Source organism: Mizuhopecten yessoensis, unplaced genomic scaffold (assembly GCF_002113885.1).
Source record: "Mizuhopecten yessoensis strain PY_sf001 unplaced genomic scaffold, ASM211388v2 scaffold8387, whole genome shotgun sequence".
NCBI lineage: Eukaryota > Metazoa > Mollusca > Bivalvia > Pectinida > Pectinidae > Mizuhopecten > Mizuhopecten yessoensis.
Genome location: NW_018407522.1, coordinates 736,695 through 759,793, shown reverse-complemented (window position 1 = coordinate 759,793; position 23,099 = coordinate 736,695). Strand labels below are relative to the sequence as shown.

The 23,099-nt window shown below is 35.2% G+C and overlaps 1 protein-coding gene across 3 annotated transcripts in view; it reads left to right on the top strand.

Moving 5' to 3' along the window:
- Positions 1–2,489: 2,489 nt before the first annotated feature.
- LOC110455822 overlaps positions 2,490–23,099 on the top strand; it is a 29,899-nt gene continuing 9,289 nt past the window's right edge. Inside the window, exons 1-6 of one of the 3 annotated variants that reach the window (XM_021506207.1) lie at positions 2,490–2,774; positions 7,191–7,385; positions 16,243–16,355; positions 18,265–18,418; positions 19,342–19,653; positions 22,951–23,061. In XM_021506207.1, coding sequence (XP_021361882.1) covers positions 2,720–2,774; positions 7,191–7,385; positions 16,243–16,355; positions 18,265–18,418; positions 19,342–19,653; positions 22,951–23,061 — 940 coding nt within the window. In that variant the 5' untranslated portion in view covers positions 2,490–2,719. Of the gene's footprint in view, positions 2,775–7,190; positions 7,386–16,242; positions 16,356–18,264; positions 18,419–19,341; positions 19,654–19,709; positions 19,725–22,950; positions 23,062–23,099 lie in introns of those variants that run through there. The other 2 variants (XM_021506208.1, XM_021506209.1) reach the window with 2 other exon arrangements.

The window sequence follows — 23,099 nt, the reverse complement described above, 5'->3', positions numbered from 1 at the left end:
AAATTCTAGATTCGCTTACCTCCCTTTAAACACTTACTTTTCAGTTTTAATGCATGTTGTGTAAGTAATTTCCGGCTATACTGTGTAAATATTTACATATAATTTGCACCTTGTTATACATGAGAATTAACGCTCGTATGATAAACATCAGCTTTTGATAATAAACTTAAAGCAGGGAAGTAAAAGCGACAGTGCGAGTTATCTTGTTTACTTTTGTGGTAATTTCCTCATTACCACGTGCCATTCATCTTAGTATTTGGATTTTTTTCGCTATACAAATGCAGTGGTATTTGTGAACACCTGGTTCTAAATCGTCTCTTTGATTTCCAAGAACATACAATCGTATATAAGGCTAAAAGTCGTACCAGTATATAACACTATGGCAAGCCAACTTCATTCATTTTGATATATCTTTTTTTTAAACGTACATAAGCTATCTTTAAATGTAATAAGAAATGCTATTACAAAGTAATCGTTATGTTTTTATAGATATATAATTAATTGATACAAAGGTTCATGTATCTCGTTCAAACACTGTTTTAAAGATATCCTTGATTTTTATAAATACAACTATATTGCATCAAAAATATCTGTATTTCAATAAGATTTATCTCTTTATGCTATTGACAGATGTCTCTAATATTTTTTGGGCCAGTCTTTTGGCATCAGTTGGCTTGACATATAACATCACAATACGTGTGTAGTGCTATCAACGTCTTCAGTACAATAAAAAGTCTTGTTAAATATATACACCATCAAGCAAGTCGTCTCCCGAACAGATATGAATTAAACCGTTTTTGTTTGTTTTTATTTTGCTTCTTTAGGCAAACCTTTTTTATCCTTTGAGATATTGACTATGGCTATTTTGCGACGTACGAGATGACATTTAGATCAAGTATGTCTCAATCTTGATATATTCTCACAGAACTTTCGGTGTACATTGTAAAATAAGAAGGAAATATACTAATTTACCTGTTTCCGGAACTAAAATATTTGCTGACCGACCGTAGTATGATCATCAAGTTATATTAGCCATTAGTCATATTCGCTACCTGAATATATGCACCTTGTAAGCAGGGGGCAGACTTATGAAACATTAGCCATGTGTCTGGTCCCTGTGTCTATTGCATATATAATTGACACAGGGACTAGACACATGGTTTAATGGCCGAACATAGTCAGTATTACATTCACGACCAGTGACCTTTAAGTGGGTGATCACGAGTCTGGCTATGTGTATATTAGTATATTCTAGGGACTGCGGGTTTAATTCTTTGTATCGTGCTAAAAATAAACTTTCTATTGGCTGACAAAAGATGAGATAACCGACCACATAATACATGTATAACGTACCGGATTCGTGAACAATTAAATATGTAGTCGGCCAGCTTTTAAAACCCCGTTCCCGTCATTTAAATGTAATCTGTATCTTTTGGGGATCATAAATCAAAGTTTTGTCAACTTAATTACACGTATAGACAAACTTTATATTTACGACAGATCTTAAAATAATCGAAATGGGAGCACAATAAATATGTGCTTGGTAGGTTTAGTAGCATCGCCAAACGATGTCATATGAAGAAGTACACAAATTACGATTGATAAGTGTTACAAAATTAGAATTTGATAATTCGCCCTCATGTGGCTTCAGGATGACAAAATTTGGCACAGTTGTGGTACATAATTGACACTATGTATATGTGTACGAAACAAAAGACAAAAAGAAACCTATCGTTGACTGTATCTACAATCGGTTCGTGGTTGACAAAACACGCTTCTTAGTGTCGGAATGGCGACGTGCATATTTACGTCATGCGACAGAATTGTGTTTTTGAATTTATAACCATCATGGCAATATCATACTCCGAATAACTTGTTACATGTATTGGTTTTATCAATGATTTCTTAAAGATAACGGAGGAAATATAAAAATCCCTGTCAATTTTCGCAAAAACGAGGAAATGTCACGCGTATAAATTACTAAGCTCGGCGATAGTAGCATCATTTTTTTCTCGTTTAACTTAACTGCAAATTATGACAATCATAACGGTGACGTCCGGGATATGATAATCTGAAATATACTTTATAAATGACTGTTTACAAATCAAACGTTAGAAACCCGACACTCCGACAAATACTAACTAGATGTAGAGACAATACACAAAAATACGCAACACTATGTCAATTAAAATATTGTCTTTGTGGAAATATTTTTTATGATAGAAAAATAAACAGAAATACATTTTAAAAATACACTTCAAGATAAGTGCTTACAATAAATAAATATAACAAAGAAATAAAAAAGACAAATTTGAAAAATAAATTTGAAAAAGACTGGACAACTACAGAGTGTAGCAAAGTAAAATCTCCATTTAACGATTGAAACTAATTCGCGTGGTGATCATGACGTGGTATTTTGTTTACACTTGTATATATAGGGAGTTCCGTGAAATCGACAACCCTTACTAATTCGATTTTGTAGTTTATGTTGATGTCAGGTTGTTGTGACGCAACCGGATGGAAATATGTGTCCCCCATGTACATGAATGTACCATTTTCAGTTGTTGCCAGACAACCGGGGATATGTTGTGTTGCCGGAAGGGCGGTGAAGTGTCAAATCCCGTTCAAATTGAGATCCCTTTCAAGCAGAGATTTACTTCCTGGTGTGAGAAAATAATAAAACACAATCTGTTAGGATTGTACATGTGCGTCGGTGAAGATGGCGTCGTGCTATGATCTGATGGTTACACTCTGTACCGTGATGTCACTAACAGGTAATATAACTATTTATATCGTATACATGTCATGTCATTCAGAATTTTGAGTACTACAAGTGTGAATGGCTTTGGCGGTCGATTTTTCGTCATCTTGTAACTTCGGGATCATATATACACGATATAGTCCATACCGAAATATTTTAGGTGTGTCTCGTTTAAGTTGAACTAAATCTCACGACCTCGCTTTGTTATGTAGATTATGATATGTCGTGCCTCTTACTTAAACGTAAGTTAATAACATCAAAACAAATACCTAAGCATGGTCAGCTTACGTAGTTTATCAAAACTGATTTGAATCGAGCGTAAACTGTTAATTGAGAGAATCGCTGAATATATAACTAATAATAAATCCAGTTACTACAGATACGTTAGCTGACATGTGTAATGAGAGTATAATTATCATATTGGTCAGCTAACTAATTTACGATCTCGTTGAGTTGACACCATGATCTTATTGCATATAAAGCTGCAGATATGTAGAAAGTGAGAAAAGGAGGGAGAGAAGATACGAGACGGGAAGAGAACGAGAAAAGAAAGTAGAGAAAGACAGAAGAAGAGAGGGAAAACACTGCAGGGGATGGGGGTGGGGGTGGGGGTGGGGGTATACAAACATAGTACACTAACCTCAATGTAATGCCCCATTTGTTACCGCCGATACATTCCTAAGTCCAAAATTTTATTTTTTTCCCCAATAGCTTCGTATTTGCAAAAGTTTTATATTCCTAATTAATTATGAATTTTGTAAAAGGTCCTTCCTTATAATATGGTTCAACTGGGTATCGGATGCGCGCAACTAAATAATTCCCTATTTACACTACTACTTAACAATCAATAAGCTCAACATTACTAAAACCTGTAACTACGACATGTGTAAATACACCCCTTCTACGTGTAACTTAGATAGGTGTAAAGTCTACCTCTACCTATAACTCTGATAGTTGTAATCACACACCTAACACACCCCTCTACCTGTGACTTCGATAGGTGTAAACACCCCCCTTCTACCTGTGACTTTGATAGGTGTAAACACACCCCTCTACCTGTGACCTCGATAGGTGTAAACACCCCCCTTCTACCTGTGACTTTGATAGGTGTAAACACACTCTTCTACCTGTGACTATGATAGGTGTAAGCACACCTCTTCTGCTTGTAATTTCGATAGGTGTTAGCACACCCCTTCTACTTGTAACTTCGATAGGTGTAAACACCCCCCTTCTACCTGTGACTTTGATAGGCGTAAGCACCCCCTTCTACTTGCAACTTCGATAGGTGTAAGCACCCCTCTTTTACCTGTAATATCGATAGGTGTAAACACCCCTCTACTACCTGTAACTTCGATAGGTGTAAACACCCCTCTTTTACCTGTAACTTCGATAGGTGTAAACACACCCCTTCTACCTGTACCTTCGACAGGTTTTAATACAACCCTTCTACCTATAAATGCGAAAGGTGTAAATACACCCCTTCTACCTGTAATTTCGACATGTGTAATTACACCCCTCAACATGTAATTTTAAGAGGTGTAAGAAAACCCATTCTTCTTGTAACTTTGCTGTCCATCCATTCGTTTTACCTGTTACTTAGCTGTTTACACCTACATTGTACCCGTTACTAAGATTGTGGTATACAGGACTCGCGTAGATTCATGTAAATCAGCTGATTAGACAAATGTTTCATTCGTTTTTTTGTTCCTATCTAGTATTTCATCGTTTACATAACGTGCCGCTTGATAATTTAAATGTGGAAATAGTGACAAATCATTCAACTGTAGAAAATAGTATGGTTGTAAGATTTTTAAAGGTTTTTTCGACCGACATGGGTTAGCGGTACCACTTGTAAACTCCCGGATGTAAATGTCTAAAGCCTGGTTCGCTGTAACATATCATTAAATTGTTTTACTAGACCATTTGTAGTCTTTTTACAGATACGTATATGTTTCCATGAATCTATATATTTTCTATAGATCTAGTGTTGAACTTGTTAGGTAGAAGCATAAAAAGGGAATTATTTGGTTGCGCGAGTCCCATACCTAGTTGAACCGCGTTATAAGGAAGGACCTTAATAAAACTTCGACAGGTGTAAATACACCCCTTCTAGCTGTAACTTCGATAGGTGTAAACACACTACTACTACCTGTAACTACGATATATGTAGATACACCCCTTCTACCTGTAACATCGATGGGTGTTAACACACCCCTTCTACCTGTAACTTCGATAGGTGTAAACACAACCCTTTTACTTGTAACTTTGATAGGTGTAAGCACCCCCTTCTACCTGTGACTTTGATAGGTGTAAACACACCCCTTCTACCTGTACCTTTGACAGGTTTAAATACACCCCTTCTACTTGTAACTTCTATAGGTGTAAACAAACCCCTTCTACTTGTAACTTCGATAGGTGTAAGCACACCCCTTCTACTTGTAACTTCGATAGGTGTAAGCACACCTCTTCTACCTGTGACTTTGATAGGTGTAAACACCCCCCTTCTACCTGTGACTTTGATAGGGGTAAACACACCCCTTCTACTTGTAACTTCGATAGGTGTAAACTTGTAAACTCCCGGATGTAAATGTCTAAAGCCTGGTTCGCTGTAACATATCATTAAATTGTTTTACTAGACCATTTGTAGTCTTTTTTCAGATACGTATATGTTTCCATGAATCTATATATTTTCTATAGATCTAGTGTTGAACTTGTTAAGTAGAAGTATAAATAGGGAATTATTTGGTTGCGCGAGTCCCATACCTAGTTGAACCGCGTTATAAGGAAAGACCTTAACAAAACTTCGACAGGTGTAAATACACCCCTTCTAGCTGTAACTTCGATAGGTGTAAACCCACTTCTACTACCTGTAACTACGATATATGTAGATACACCCCTTCTACCTGTAGCACCGATGGGTGTAAACACACTCTTCTACCTGTAACTTCGATAGGTGTAAACACCCCCCTTCTACCTGTGACTTCGATAGGTGTAAACACCCCCCTTCTACCTGTGACTTCGATAGGTGTAAACACCCCCTTCTACCTGTAACTTCGATAGGTGAAACACCCCCCTTCTACCTGTGACTTCGAAAGGTGTAAACACAACCCTTCTACCTGTGACTTTGATAGGTGTAAGCACCCCCTTCTACCTGTGACTTCGATAGGTGTAAACAACTTCCTTCTACCTGTGACTTTGATAGGTGTAAGCACCCCCTTCTACTTGTAACTTCGATAGGTGTAAGCACACCCCTTTTACTTGTAACTTCGATAGGTGTAAACACCCCCCTTCTACCTGTGACTTTGATAGGTGTAAACACACCCCTTCTACCTGTACCTTCGACAGGTTTAAATACACCCCTTCTACCTGTAAATGCGAAAGGTGTAAATACACCCCTTCTACCTGTAAATGCGAAAGGTGTTAATACACCCCTTCTACTGTAATTTTAACTATTGTGAATACACCCCTCAACATGTAACTTTGAAAGGTGTAAGAACACCCATTCTACTTGTAACTTTGCTGTCCATCCATTCATTTTACCTGTTACTTAGCTGTTTACACCTACAGTGTACCCGTTACTAAGATCGTGGTATACAGGACTCGCGTAGATTCATGTAAATCAGCTGATTAGACAAATGTTTCATTCGTTTTTTTGTTCCTATCTAGTATTTCATCGTTAACATAACGTGCCGCTTGAGAATTTAAATGTGGAAATAGTGACAAATCATTCAACTTCAGAAAATAGTATGGTTGTAAGATTGTTAAAGGTTTTTTCGACTGACATGGGTTAGCGGTACCACTTGTAAACTCCCGGATGTAAATATCTAAAGCCTGGTTCGCTGTAACATATCATTAAATTGTTTTACTAGACCATTTGTAGTCTTTTTACAGATACGTATATGTTTCCATGAATCTATATATTTTCTATAGATCTAGTGTTGAACTTGTTAAGTAGAAGTATAAATAGGGAATTATTTGGTTGCGCGAGTCCCATACCTAGTTGAACCGCGTTATAAGGAAGGACCTTGAAAAAACTTCGATAGGTGTAAATACACCCCTTCTAGCTGTAACTTCGATAGGTGTAAACACACTACTACTACCTGTAACTTCGATAGGTGTAAACACACGACTACTACCTGTAACTTCGATAGGTGTAAACACACTACTACTACTACCTGTAACTGCGATAGGTGTAAACACCCCCCGCTACCTGTAACTTCGATAGGTGTAAACACACCCTTCTACCTGTAACTTCGATAGGTGTAAACACCCCCCGCTACCTGTAACTTCGATAGGTGTAAACACCCCCCGCTAACTGTAACTTCGATAGAAGGGTTGTGTTCACACCTATTGCAGGTACGCACGACTGACTTTAAATAACATAATCTGAGTTTTCTAATAAAGATACAAATATGCGTCGTTATTGCAGGAACCCTACAGTTAACTCCATCTAAGGAGGGGAAATCTTGGTATGAAGCCAAAGATGCATGCGCCAAAAACGGAAGTAACCTTGCCACCACTAACGAGAGTAACACAAATGGAGACGAACTGTCAACTAATGCCAGTGTCAGCAGTGTGTGGACCCGCAAACGAACTTTCTTGTCTGGTTGGGTGGCTAATCAAGGTAAGTTATTCTGTAGTACGTACATTTTTCGTTTACAATTGAAATAGGAACTTAAATGGTACTGATGTAGAAATAAAATTGAGATTTTTAGTGCTTACTATAGATCATGATCTATAACGATCGTCAAAAAGACAGATTAAGTGAGGTAGACAGGTAAACCGCCACCTGAGCAGTGATATTTTTTATTCCGTAAACCGATATGACATATCGTAGCTGCTTTCAATATTTTCCTTTACTTATTTTGAATAAAAATAATCGATTGTTTCTGGTATCCACTACGACATTTAGAAACCAACATGTCTTCCGGAAATGATGGGGAAGTTTTAAGAATAGACACGAGTGGGAACGGTAGTCCAATGCACATCCTCGGTATCCAGGTGTTACGCTCACTTTCGCTCTCTGCATCCCTGGAATATGTCATAGCAAAATTGAAGCCATGGTAGTCTATATATAGCTAGTGGTAGGACGCCGGGCTCGTGACCGAAGTGTTGCGTGTTCGAGTCACGGCACGGTACTGTGTTGTATCTTTGAGCAAAATACTTTACTCCGCTTGTTCCAGTCTACTCAGCTGTAAATGAGTACGTGGTTGGGCAGCGCTAGAATTGTTGAATGCTAGCTGTTAGCGCCGAAATGGCAGCTCCGGCTGCATGCTCCCCAGGGAGTTGGGAAAGATATTGACTGGTTACAAAGGTCCTATAACCACGGATAATAATTTGTGAACCGCTTTGAGACCTTCTACGAACTGGGTTGTAATAAAGCGGTATACATGTATAAGAACCTCGAATTAATATTATTATTATTCTTACTAAATACAGCTGTTTGATTGGTTTAAGGATAGAAAACCTGACCAATCGCTAGGCTGATGCCTGTCCTTCGAAGATGACACAGGAGCGACTTCCGACTTCAAAGTCAGTCAATTTCTTCCGTTACGCGACCGCGACAGTCTTTTTTTTATCGAAGGATCGAGCTAGTTAGTCTTCTTGTCTCATCAATAAGGTAGTACACACTAAGCCTTCAATTATACCCGTATGATATCATTCCTCTGTAAACAGTTAATCGAATTTCAGGAAGTGTACTTGGTTACATTGAATCAATCGTCGTCTGTGTTATGCATCGTGTGATTTATCTTAAAACTTCTGTATAACAATGAAGTGTATCGTACAATTCCTGTACAATGTATCATACAACTTAAGTGATGTTGTAGCGTGCAGGTGATACATGTTACCCATCTGTTGAACACGCTCGTCGTCTCTATACAGGTGAGCGAATCCCTGGTATGTACCACATCACTGGAAATGTTACCCTTTCAATTCCTTAGTTATTACAATAAAGTGTGTGTATCATACAGTATATATCCTGAGTTATATATATCATACATTACCTGTATTATGTATCATACAATACCTGTGTTATATATCATACAATACCTGTGTTATGTATCATACAATACCTGTATTATGTATCATACAATACCTGTGTTATGTATCATACAATACCTGTGTTATGTATCATACAATACCTGTGTTATGTATCATACAATACCTGTGTTATGTATCATACAATACCTGTGTTATGTATCATACAATACCTGTGTTATGTATCATACAATACCTGTGTTATGTATCATACAATACCTGTGTTATGTATCATACAATACCTGTGTTATGTATCATACAATACCTGTGTTATGTATCATACAATACCTGTGTTATGTATCATACAATACCTGTGTTATGTATCATACAATACCTGTGTTATGTATCATACAATACCTGTGTTATGTATCATACAATACCTGTGTTATGTATCATACAATACCTGTGTTATGTATCATACAATACCTGTGTTATGTATCATACAATACCTGTGTTATGTATCATACAATACCTGTGTTATGTATCATACAATACCTGTGTTATGTATCATACAATACCTGTGTTATGTATCATACAATACCTGTGTTATGTATCATACAATACCTGTGTTATGTATCATACAATACCTGTGTTATGTATCATACAATACCTGTGTTATGTATCATACAATACCTGTGTTATGTATCATACAATACCTGTGTTATGTATCATACAATACCTGTGTTATGTATCATACAATACCTGTGTTATGTATCATACAATACCTGTGTTATGTATCATACAATACCTGTGTTATGTATCATACAATACCTGTGTTATGTATCATACAATACCTGTGTTATGTATCATACAATACCTGTGTTATGTATCATACAATACCTGTGTTATGTATCATACAATACCTGTGTTATGTATCATACAATACCTGTGTTATGTATCATACAATACCTGTGTTATGTATCATACAATACCTGTGTTATGTATCATACAATACCTGTGTTATGTATCATACAATACCTGTGTTATGTATCATACAATACCTGTGTTATGTATCATACAATACCTGTGTTATGTATCATACAATACCTGTGTTATGTATCATACAATACCTGTGTTATGTATCATACAATACCTGTGTTATGTATCATACAATACCTGTGTTATGTATCATACAATACCTGTGTTATGTATCATACAATACCTGTGTTATGTATCATACAATACCTGTGTTATGTATCATACAATACCTGTGTTATGTATCATACAATACCTGTGTTATGTATCATACAATACCTGTGTTATGTATCATACAATACCTGTGTTATGTATCATACAATACCTGTGTTATGTATCATACAATACCTGTGTTATGTATCATACAATACCTGTGTTATGTATCATACAATACCTGTGTTATGTATCATACAATACCTGTGTTATGTATCATACAATACCTGTGTTATGTATCATACAATACCTGTGTTATGTATCATACAATACCTGTGTTATGTATCATACAATACCTGTGTTATGTATCATACAATACCTGTGTTATGTATCATACAATACCTGTGTTATGTATCATACAATACCTGTGTTATGTATCATACAATACCTGTGTTATGTATCATACAATACCTGTGTTATGTATCATACAATACCTGTGTTATGTATCATACAATACCTGTGTTATGTATCATACAATACCTGTGTTATGTATCATACAATACCTGTGTTATGTATCATACAATACCTGTGTTATGTATCATACAATACCTGTGTTATGTATCATACAATACCTGTGTTATGTATCATACAATACCTGTGTTATGTATCATACAATACCTGTGTTATGTATCATACAATACCTGTGTTATGTATCATACAATACCTGTGTTATGTATCATACAATACCTGTGTTATGTATCATACAATACCTGTGTTATGTATCATACAATACCTGTGTTATGTATCATACAATACCTGTGTTATGTATCATACAATACCTGTGTTATGTATCATACAATACCTGTGTTATGTATCATACAATACCTGTGTTATGTATCATACAATACCTGTGTTATGTATCATACAATACCTGTGTTATGTATCATACAATACCTGTGTTATGTATCATACAATACCTGTGTTATGTATCATACAATACCTGTGTTATGTATCATACAATACCTGTGTTATGTATCATACAATACCTGTGTTATGTATCATACAATACCTGTGTTATGTATCATACAATACCTGTGTTATGTATCATACAATACCTGTGTTATGTATCATACAATACCTGTGTTATGTATCATACAATACCTGTGTTATGTATCATACAATACCTGTGTTATGTATCATACAATACCTGTGTTATGTATCATACAATACCTGTGTTATGTATCATACAATACCTGTGTTATGTATCATACAATACCTGTGTTATGTATCATACAATACCTGTGTTATGTATCATACAATACCTGTGTTATGTATCATACAATACCTGTGTTATGTATCATACAATACCTGTGTTATGTATCATACAATACCTGTGTTATGTATCATACAATACCTGTGTTATGTATCATACAATACCTGTGTTATGTATCATACAATACCTGTGTTATGTATCATACAATACCTGTGTTATGTATCATACAATACCTGTGTTATGTATCATACAATACCTGTGTTATGTATCATACAATACCTGTGTTATGTATCATACAATACCTGTGTTATGTATCATACAATACCTGTGTTATGTATCATACAATACCTGTGTTATGTATCATACAATACCTGTGTTATGTATCATACAATACCTGTGTTATGTATCATACAATACCTGTGTTATGTATCATACAATACCTGTGTTATGTATCATACAATACCTGTGTTATGTATCATACAATACCTGTGTTATGTATCATACAATACCTGTGTTATGTATCATACAATACCTGTGTTATGTATCATACAATACCTGTGTTATGTATCATACAATACCTGTGTTATGTATCATACAATACCTGTGTTATGTATCATACAATACCTGTGTTATGTATCATACAATACCTGTGTTATGTATCATACAATACCTGTGTTATGTATCATACAATACCTGTGTTATGTATCATACAATACCTGTGTTATGTATCATACAATACCTGTGTTATGTATCATACAATACCTGTGTTATGTATCATACAATACCTGTGTTATGTATCATACAATACCTGTGTTATGTATCATACAATACCTGTGTTATGTATCATACAATACCTGTGTTATGTATCATACAATACCTGTGTTATGTATCATACAATACCTGTGTTATGTATCATACAATACCTGTGTTATGTATCATACAATACCTGTGTTATGTATCATACAATACCTGTGTTATGTATCATACAATACCTGTGTTATGTATCATACAATACCTGTGTTATGTATCATACAATACCTGTGTTATGTATCATACAATACCTGTGTTATGTATCATACAATACCTGTGTTATGTATCATACAATACCTGTGTTATGTATCATACAATACCTGTGTTATGTATCATACAATACCTGTGTTATGTATCATACAATACCTGTGTTATGTATCATACAATACCTGTGTTATGTATCATACAATACCTGTGTTATGTATCATACAATACCTGTGTTATGTATCATACAATACCTGTGTTATGTATCATACAATACCTGTGTTATGTATCATACAATACCTGTGTTATGTATCATACAATACCTGTGTTATGTATCATACAATACCTGTGTTATGTATCATACAATACCTGTGTTATGTATCATACAATACCTGTGTTATGTATCATACAATACCTGTGTTATGTATCATACAATACCTGTGTTATGTATCATACAATACCTGTGTTATGTATCATACAATACCTGTGTTATGTATCATACAATACCTGTGTTATGTATCATACAATACCTGTGTTATGTATCATACAATACCTGTGTTATGTATCATACAATACCTGTGTTATGTATCATACAATACCTGTGTTATGTATCATACAATACCTGTGTTATGTATCATACAATACCTGTGTTATGTATCATACAATACCTGTGTTATGTATCATACAATACCTGTGTTATGTATCATACAATACCTGTGTTATGTATCATACAATACCTGTGTTATGTATCATACAATACCTGTGTTATGTATCATACAATACCTGTGTTATGTATCATACAATACCTGTGTTATGTATCATACAATACCTGTGTTATGTATCATACAATACCTGTGTTATGTATCATACAATACCTGTGTTATGTATCATACAATACCTGTGTTATGTATCATACAATACCTGTGTTATGTATCATACAATACCTGTGTTATGTATCATACAATACCTGTGTTATGTATCATACAATACCTGTGTTATGTATCATACAATACCTGTGTTATGTATCATACAATACCTGTGTTATGTATCATACAATACCTGTGTTATGTATCATACAATACCTGTGTTATGTATCATACAATACCTGTGTTATGTATCATACAATACCTGTGTTATGTATCATACAATACCTGTGTTATGTATCATACAATACCTGTGTTATGTATCATACAATACCTGTGTTATGTATCATACAATACCTGTGTTATGTATCATACAATACCTGTGTTATGTATCATACAATACCTGTGTTATGTATCATACAATACCTGTGTTATGTATCATACAATACCTGTGTTATGTATCATACAATACCTGTGTTATGTATCATACAATACCTGTGTTATGTATCATACAATACCTGTGTTATGTATCATACAATACCTGTGTTATGTATCATACAATACCTGTGTTATGTATCATACAATACCTGTGTTATGTATCATACAATACCTGTGTTATGTATCATACAATACCTGTGTTATGTATCATACAATACCTGTGTTATGTATCATACAATACCTGTGTTATGTATCATACAATACCTGTGTTATGTATCATACAATACCTGTGTTATGTATCATACAATACCTGTGTTATGTATCATACAATACCTGTGTTATGTATCATACAATACCTGTGTTATGTATCATACAATACCTGTGTTATGTATCATACAATACCTGTGTTATGTATCATACAATACCTGTGTTATGTATCATACAATACCTGTGTTATGTATCATACAATACCTGTGTTATGTATCATACAATACCTGTGTTATGTATCATACAATACCTGTGTTATGTATCATACAATACCTGTGTTATGTATCATACAATACCTGTGTTATGTATCATACAATACCTGTGTTATGTATCATACAATACCTGTGTTATGTATCATACAATACCTGTGTTATGTATCATACAATACCTGTGTTATGTATCATACAATACCTGTGTTATGTATCATACAATACCTGTGTTATGTATCATACAATACCTGTGTTATGTATCATACAATACCTGTGTTATGTATCATACAATACCTGTGTTATGTATCATACAATACCTGTGTTATGTATCATACAATACCTGTGTTATGTATCATACAATACCTGTGTTATGTATCATACAATACCTGTGTTATGTATCATACAATACCTGTGTTATGTATCATACAATACCTGTGTTATGTATCATACAATACCTGTGTTATGTATCATACAATACCTGTGTTATGTATCATACAATACCTGTGTTATGTATCATACAATACCTGTGTTATGTATCATACAATACCTGTGTTATGTATCATACAATACCTGTGTTATGTATCATACAATACCTGTGTTATGTATCATACAATACCTGTGTTATGTATCATACAATACCTGTGTTATGTATCATACAATACCTGTGTTATGTATCATACAATACCTGTGTTATGTATCATACAATACCTGTGTTATGTATCATACAATACCTGTGTTATGTATCATACAATACCTGTGTTATGTATCATACAATACCTGTGTTATGTATCATACAATACCTGTGTTATGTATCATACAATACCTGTGTTATGTATCATACAATACCTGTGTTATGTATCATACAATACCTGTGTTATGTATCATACAATACCTGTGTTATGTATCATACAATACCTGTGTTATGTATCATACAATACCTGTGTTATGTATCATACAATACCTGTGTTATGTATCATACAATACCTGTGTTATGTATCATACAATACCTGTGTTATGTATCATACAATACCTGTGTTATGTATCATACAATACCTGTGTTATGTATCATACAATACCTGTGTTATGTATCATACAATACCTGTGTTATGTATCATACAATACCTGTGTTATGTATCATACAATACCTGTGTTATGTATCATACAATACCTGTGTTATGTATCATACAATACCTGTGTTATGTATCATACAATACCTGTGTTATGTATCATACAATACCTGTGTTATGTATCATACAATACCTGTGTTATGTATCATACAATACCTGTGTTATGTATCATACAATACCTGTGTTATGTATCATACAATACCTGTGTTATGTATCATACAATACCTGTGTTATGTATCATACAATACCTGTGTTATGTATCATACAATACCTGTGTTATGTATCATACAATACCTGTGTTATGTATCATACAATACCTGTGTTATGTATCATACAATACCTGTGTTATGTATCATACAATACCTGTGTTATGTATCATACAATACCTGTGTTATGTATCATACAATACCTGTGTTATGTATCATACAATACCTGTGTTATGTATCATACAATACCTGTGTTATGTATCATACAATACCTGTGTTATGTATCATACAATACCTGTGTTATGTATCATACAATACCTGTGTTATGTATCATACAATACCTGTGTTATGTATCATACAATACCTGTGTTATGTATCATACAATACCTGTGTTATGTATCATACAATACCTGTGTTATGTATCATACAATACCTGTGTTATGTATCATACAATACCTGTGTTATGTATCATACAATACCTGTGTTATGTATCATACAATACCTGTGTTATGTATCATACAATACCTGTGTTATGTATCATACAATACCTGTGTTATGTATCATACAATACCTGTGTTATGTATCATACAATACCTGTGTTATGTATCATACAATACCTGTGTTATGTATCATACAATACCTGTGTTATGTATCATACAATACCTGTGTTATGTATCATACAATACCTTTGTTATGTATCATACAATACCTGTGTTATGTATCATACAATACCTGTATTATGTATCATACAATACCTGTGTTATATAGCATACAATACCTGTGTTATGTATCATACATTACCTGTGTTATAATTCTTGATTATATTACATTGTATATGCAACTCCGGTATTTTACAAGACATGATGATAATGCTATCGATAAAAGTTAGAACATTCTTCTCTTTTTTATTCTTTAAGGATGTCATACAGGTAATCTTACAGACATTCAAGGGAAGAACGTCACTTCACCAAAAGTAGGACGATGTCAACTGCACTGTCAAGCAAAGGGGATCGAGTTCTTTACTTTACAGGTAGTTAACCATACATTTGTCATAGGTACCGATAAAACGTTGGCCGAATCTTAATGCGTTTTACATCTGATTTTTTTTTACACTCTTTACAAATTCAAGATTTCGTTCATAAATTCTCTGTGATTTTTTTATGTGAAGTCATGAGAAATCTGCGTGTCTATGATCAATGTTCATCACTGGCATGGTCACGGTTTGTCAAACCTGATGGGCAACATATATTTATATATATATGATGTGAGGGCTTCCTCTCGGTTTGGTTGAATATGATAATGACCCGAGCTAACATAATTATACATACAGTACAATGCACATTCATGTTGGAAACATTATCGTCAACCTATCGGCTCCATTTCCTGATCATGAGTAGCCATTGATGGTGTAGAACATCTCAATGTTCTCGTGTTTAGACGAATCGTACTGGGGATGTTTATATTCTACACTGACATTCACTCGATACTCATTGTTCCCGAAAACAGAGCTAACCTCATTTCATATCCTGCCCATAGACCGTGACAAGTGTTTATGACGTTGACAGCAATACAAGTGGCCGGATATATGCAAATTTCCGCGAACAAAACACAATTTTGTGACGTAATCAACAGGAGATGTGGCGGGGTAAACCACATCCCCGATATCCAGGGTCTACGCTCACTTTCGCTCTCTGAACCCCTGGAATATGTCATAGCAAAGTGGAAGGCATAGTGTGCGCCACCTTGTTGATGAGACAAGAAGACTAGTTCGATCCTTTGATGTACATCAAAAGACTCTTGCGGTCGCGTAACGGTAAAATTGACAGGCTTTGTTGTCGGGTGTCGCTCCTTTGTCATCTTCAAAGGACAGGTATCAGCCTAGCGATTGGTCAGGTTCTCTTACCTTAAACCAATCAAACAGCTGTCTTTGTGCCTTCAATTTTTCTATGACATATTCCAGGAATGGCGAGTGCGAAAGTGAGCGTAACCCCTTGAGTATAAAGGATAGGTTAACCAAGACTTATGCAGGATTCAGGCTGTTAATTTTCTAGAACCGACTTCAAGTTATTAAGTTTGAAAGTGAACTGTGTCCTTTAAACTGACTTTTGAATAAGAAATTTAGGATACATTAACAGAAATGTACTGTAAATAAAAGGACTAGTTTTCTATTTTGGTCAGGTTATGAGGGGATAAATTCAGTTGAGCTCTTGTGAATTGAAATATGGCTTTATATTCATTCAATCATTCAATGCAAAGAAACACGTAAACAATTTATATATATATCTTATACAGTATCACAAAATGTCGTAATGATAACCGTAAAATATCAAAAAATAGTTATTGAAAAATGAGTAGTATACACACAATTAAAATGATAAAACTGTTTATCAAATAATGTTGCTAGTTCCGCCTTTTGAGGTAGTTAACGCCACCTACCGTAGAATATTGGGGATAATGCGTTCATTGATTAACTTAACAACGACATATTAAGGAAATGGTTTATTTATTATATAGTCATAAATAATAATTAATTAGGCTAAATAATAGGAACTCCCAACTATCATTTATACGAAAACAACACTAAAATATCTATAATTTTATTTTATTTTCTTACCATATCGTTTCGAAAATTAAAGATAATTCAACAACCGTATCTACAGGAAAGAAGATAAGTTGTCGAAGGGAAAATAACAATCTCATACGATATAGATTATGGATATAAATATTCAGGATAGTGAGTCCACTAAAAGTCCCACTGGGATCCGGTGTGCATGTGTCTTAACATCTCTGCTTACTCCCACAAGGATCCGATGTGCAGGTGTCTTAACATCTCTGCTTACTCCCGCTAGAATCCGATGTGCAGGTGTCTAAACATCTCTGCTTACTCCCGCTAGAATCCGATGTGCATGTGTCTCAACATCTCTGCTTACTCCCACTAGGATCCGGTGTGCAGGTGTCTAGACATCTCTGCAGTTACACTACTGAATAGGACGCTCGACTCCAAGTGTAACGTAACGTGTGGGGAGGGGCAGGAGAGCGGGACCAAGTGCGGAGGAAAACAAGAACACGTGGTGTCGCTCTATAGAATCTTAGGTAAGTACATCACACTTTTAAATGGTAGGAAAGATAATATCAACGTATGTTTAAATAAATTATTATGGTAGAATCAATAACTCAGGATTCGAAGATGTTGCAGAATAGGTCATTCCCCTCCCCCCCCCCCCCCCCCCCCTTCGTATTTACTTGTTCGCACCGTAATAATGTGGACAGCATTCCTAATTAATGTTTTCTTGAATATATGTTTTGTGTATCGCTTAACTCACTCTAGCATAATGATTTCTTTAGTCAATATTCATTTTTAGCATTATAAAGATAATGTACAATAATATGATGATCTTTGGTAAAGGTCATACATCTATCAAATATTCCGACACACGCCAAATTGGATGATATTCTTTTTAAAAAAAAATGATGTTAGTACCCCCATTACGTGGTAAGTAGTAAATGGTGCTGTTTTTGCACCATATTTAGTAACTATCGCAAACGCGTATTAGTATACCTCATCTTTATATTGTAACGGCGTGTCTGATTTTATATTGATCACGGGGAAATAAGTCTTCGTGTTCTCCTCACGAGCTCGAGTTTCCCCTGACATAATTGTCATTATGTAAAGCGTATCTAGGAAAAACGAGCAAGATGTTACAAACTGGAGTTCCGAGGGGCTAAAGAAGACGACAGTATTCCGTCTTTGCGTATTGCAGAGTTATCTTCTCTTGGCAGCAGGTATTGATTGTTACGTCATTGGTTTGTGTGAAAAAATTATGTCGTTTTCTCAAAAAATGATGACGTTACTCTCACAAACAAGTGACGTAATAGCGGAAGTCTGACCATGTTCACGACTGTGTAAACTTGTTTACGGTATAATAAAATATGTATTGTAATTGCGGTAGGGAAACACGATTCTTTGTTTCCCAACTCTGTGGGTAAAATGTGTAATGTTTTGTTTTTATCTATAGGTTTTGAACGACACGACAAACAACAAATCATATGTGAAAACAAGCCCGGAAACGTCACTTGTCCCACTCATACCGTTATCCGCATTAAAGATGCAAATTATGGTTTCACAAAAGAGACAGAAAATTGTGATACAAATAAGATTTTTCCTCCGAAAAAAAACTGCAGGCACGCTAACTCCACTGCAATAATGCGGCAGCTCTGTAACAGGAAACAAACTTGCACAGTTACGCCATCAAACCGTTTTTTTGGAAGCGATCCCTGTTCTTGGACAACCAAACTCCTAAACATATCTTACACATGTGTACCAAAAGGTAGGTGTATATCGGTATTTTTGAACAATTAATTACACGTTGTAATTTTTTTTCAGATAGTGCAGAAAATTGTGAGTATTAAATCTTTCCTGTTGCTTAGCTTTCAGTAAGTGTGTTGTTTTTCTAGATAAGGCGGTGGTAGAGTTGCTGAGGGAGCTAATGTTAGGTAATATTCATGATATTTGCAAGACGCCTAGCTTATAATACCTTATGTAAGGGAACCCAAAATTGAACAACACTAACCCTTTTCATATGTATGATGTAGATTTGTTTCCCAATACAAATGAAGGATATTTAATCTCTATCAAACTTTAAATAGTTTTAGCAACTGGGGCAAGTTTGGCTGCATTCCTCTTGTATTTTGCTAACCAATTTAATTGAAAAATTCAGGAGATGAAAACAATTTCCGGGAAATGGACTACAATTACCTATTAAATTTCTCAATACAGAACATTTCTTTTCAAATAAATATTTGAACGAACAACTTGCTGAATTTTATCATAAAATGTCAAAACGTTCTTGAAATGAAGAAAATTAAAAAAACCGTTGTCAATTATTTTCAAAAACTGAATGATATGATGAGGTGTTTCAGTTAAGGTATCTGGTAATACAAATATAAGCTATATGCATATATTGTTAAACGTACGGCCTGAGATACCCATATCTGATATAATAATTGTCTATCAGCACTGTAAAAAAGTCTTCTTAAAATCAGTAAAAGCTGAACCTGAACGTTTATAACATTTTCGATAATTGACGTCAATGACGATACGTAATCGATATAGGTGATCTCCCTTTACGTCATCACATAAATAATGTGACATGTACATGAATATCGTTGTCCTCAACAGTAACCAATGCCGTAAGGAAGTTGTTTCAAGCAGTGAAAAATACTTTATACACTGATGATGCTAGTGTTATATACCCCTGTACCCTAAGGGGTCACGAAGATCAGCTGTCGATGGTTTTTTTGCGCATGAGAGATATACTTTTCTTTCAATTATCTGGAATTACGGTCGTTTTAAAACACCAATTGAGTAAATTACACGTGATGTAAAACGACTCCTCATTTTTGAGATCTTCCATATATTTCCAACCTTTTTAGCCTTTGTGGCTATGGATACTTCCGCATGTAGAATTTAACAATTACATAGATCATTATATGTTTCAGCGACTGAGCTTGGCATATGATCGGTAACTAGATTAAGAATATTTTCTCCATCACTGCATAACACTGGACTTAGTTAATGATGTATTGTTTTAATTGGTGCCAATGAATGACCAGTTCACGATTCATGTCTCACATAAAGTCATATTTATCTCTGCCTACCCCTGGGCTGATCACGATCACCTGACATAGTCGATGGGGCTGTGTCGACTCGGTTCACTGCAAACGCTTCACTCGTGTACATGGAGCTGATGAGTAAGAATGGAGATCCGGTATGCGTGCTGTGCTATCAATAGATGTCATCATCCAACAATGCGTTTACAACTTCACTTGCTCGCGTGATAGTAAATCCGTATTTTTTTTATATAAATTAGTCATTTAACAGTAGACCACCAAAGAGTGTCCCAAAGGAGAAACAAACGCCATTCTTTACATAGCTACGACCATTCAGTATACGATAGTCTGATTCAATCAAAAATATATTTGAAAATCCACAGGGTTGCGTTTAAAAATAGTATCAATAGCTGAGGCAATATTGCCAAGATCGCCACATCGACCACTAAATATTTCACATATAAAAAAGGTGAAGTGTCCGGTAACAATACGGTTGACGGATGAGATTATTGACAATAGCTACCAGCATCTATATCCGTGGTGGAGTTTTCTGGTGGTAGTTAATATACACAAAAGCTTCATCCCTTCCGACGGGCCATCCAAACTGTGATATTTCGCTGACAGAGTACGAAGCCATGCACACGAAAACCGACTCCCCCTGACCCCGTTCCTGCTCACTGATGAGCAGTGCTATAATTCCTGAACCATTAGAAGCTGAAGAGTGCAGTAGAAGAGAATAAAAATCTAATTTAAGCTGTTCTCTCTAAGAGTTGTGTTGTCGGAGAAAGTATCAGTGCTCCAATCCCTTACATTTCAAAATCCGCAACTTTATAAAACTCTGTTTCTTTGTTGATCTTTGCCTTTGGTACATGTACCATGTGTTTTGAACGACTGTCACTCGAGTGTCGTCTCTGTTACGGTAATCAAATGAATATAATTTAGTCAGGTCTGCAGCCTTGTTAATATTGTCGATTATGTGTGCATGGGTGTCGATTTCACCCATGCACACACGCACCTCCGCCACCTTAACAAGTGGCATAGGTACAGATAAAGAAAGTTACCCTTAAACGAAATTATTTATACACAGGAATATTTATCCGACGTTCAGGTTCGACTTCTGATGGAGGAACAAGGCAAAAATGACTTCAGTTAAATCGATGCCTACCTAGAGAACTTATGGGGTGGGACGTGTATGGGGTGGGACGAGCTCCTAGCTCTGCTTTCGGAAAACGATGTTTCTAAATGGGATATTATATCATCTAATCGCTTAGGTCAAAACAAATATGTGTGTTTCATGTTTCCCAACCTACCCTAGGTTCCACTACTGCTAGATATTTCATCACCTATTTGTATCTAGGGTTAATTTATAAGCCAGGCCGAGTTCACAGCCAATCATAAACATGTGCATGCTGCCTGAAACAAACACTTTTTGCCTTATTACTGACTTGGCAACTGCAATATTCCTTTTACAATATGCAGAAAATTGTAATCGTTGGACATGTATTGTTAATGTATACAATGTATTAACTTATATATATATATATATATATATATATATATATAATATATAGTCAGCACTCAGTTCACTAAATTGTACCATACCTATACTAACCCCACTAACATGTGATTCAGTATACTTGTGTTGTTTTTTACAAAAACATGAAATAAATGGCGCGGTTACGAAATGTGATTAAGATAAATTGATTTTGCTTTTAATACTCCTGACTATTAAACCTGATATAAATGTGTTTATTTGATAAACTGATAAACTGAATACTGGGAAATTTTCGCCCCACCAAACTTTCGGCTTTCCTCAGAATAATCCACATACGCCCTGTGTTAATTTCGTCTTCACAATAAATTACTATGCACACTACGTTGTTTATAATTGCTTGCTGTAATGATACATTCGCCCATATTACCGCGTGCGAAATAAGCAAAAATTAATCAGCAGCGACAAGTTCCCGGTATACAGTATTAAGATACATTGTTGAATTCTTTGCTTCGTTTGCCAGGTTCTGAAGAAGACCTGTGTCGGGTTTTCAAAGTCGATTCAAGTTCACAGACGGTGAATCTGCAGTCAGTACCTTGTGATTCCAAAGTCAATTTAACAGCTTGCACAACTTGTGAGTACAAACAACACGTCTAAAAACTGTACATCACC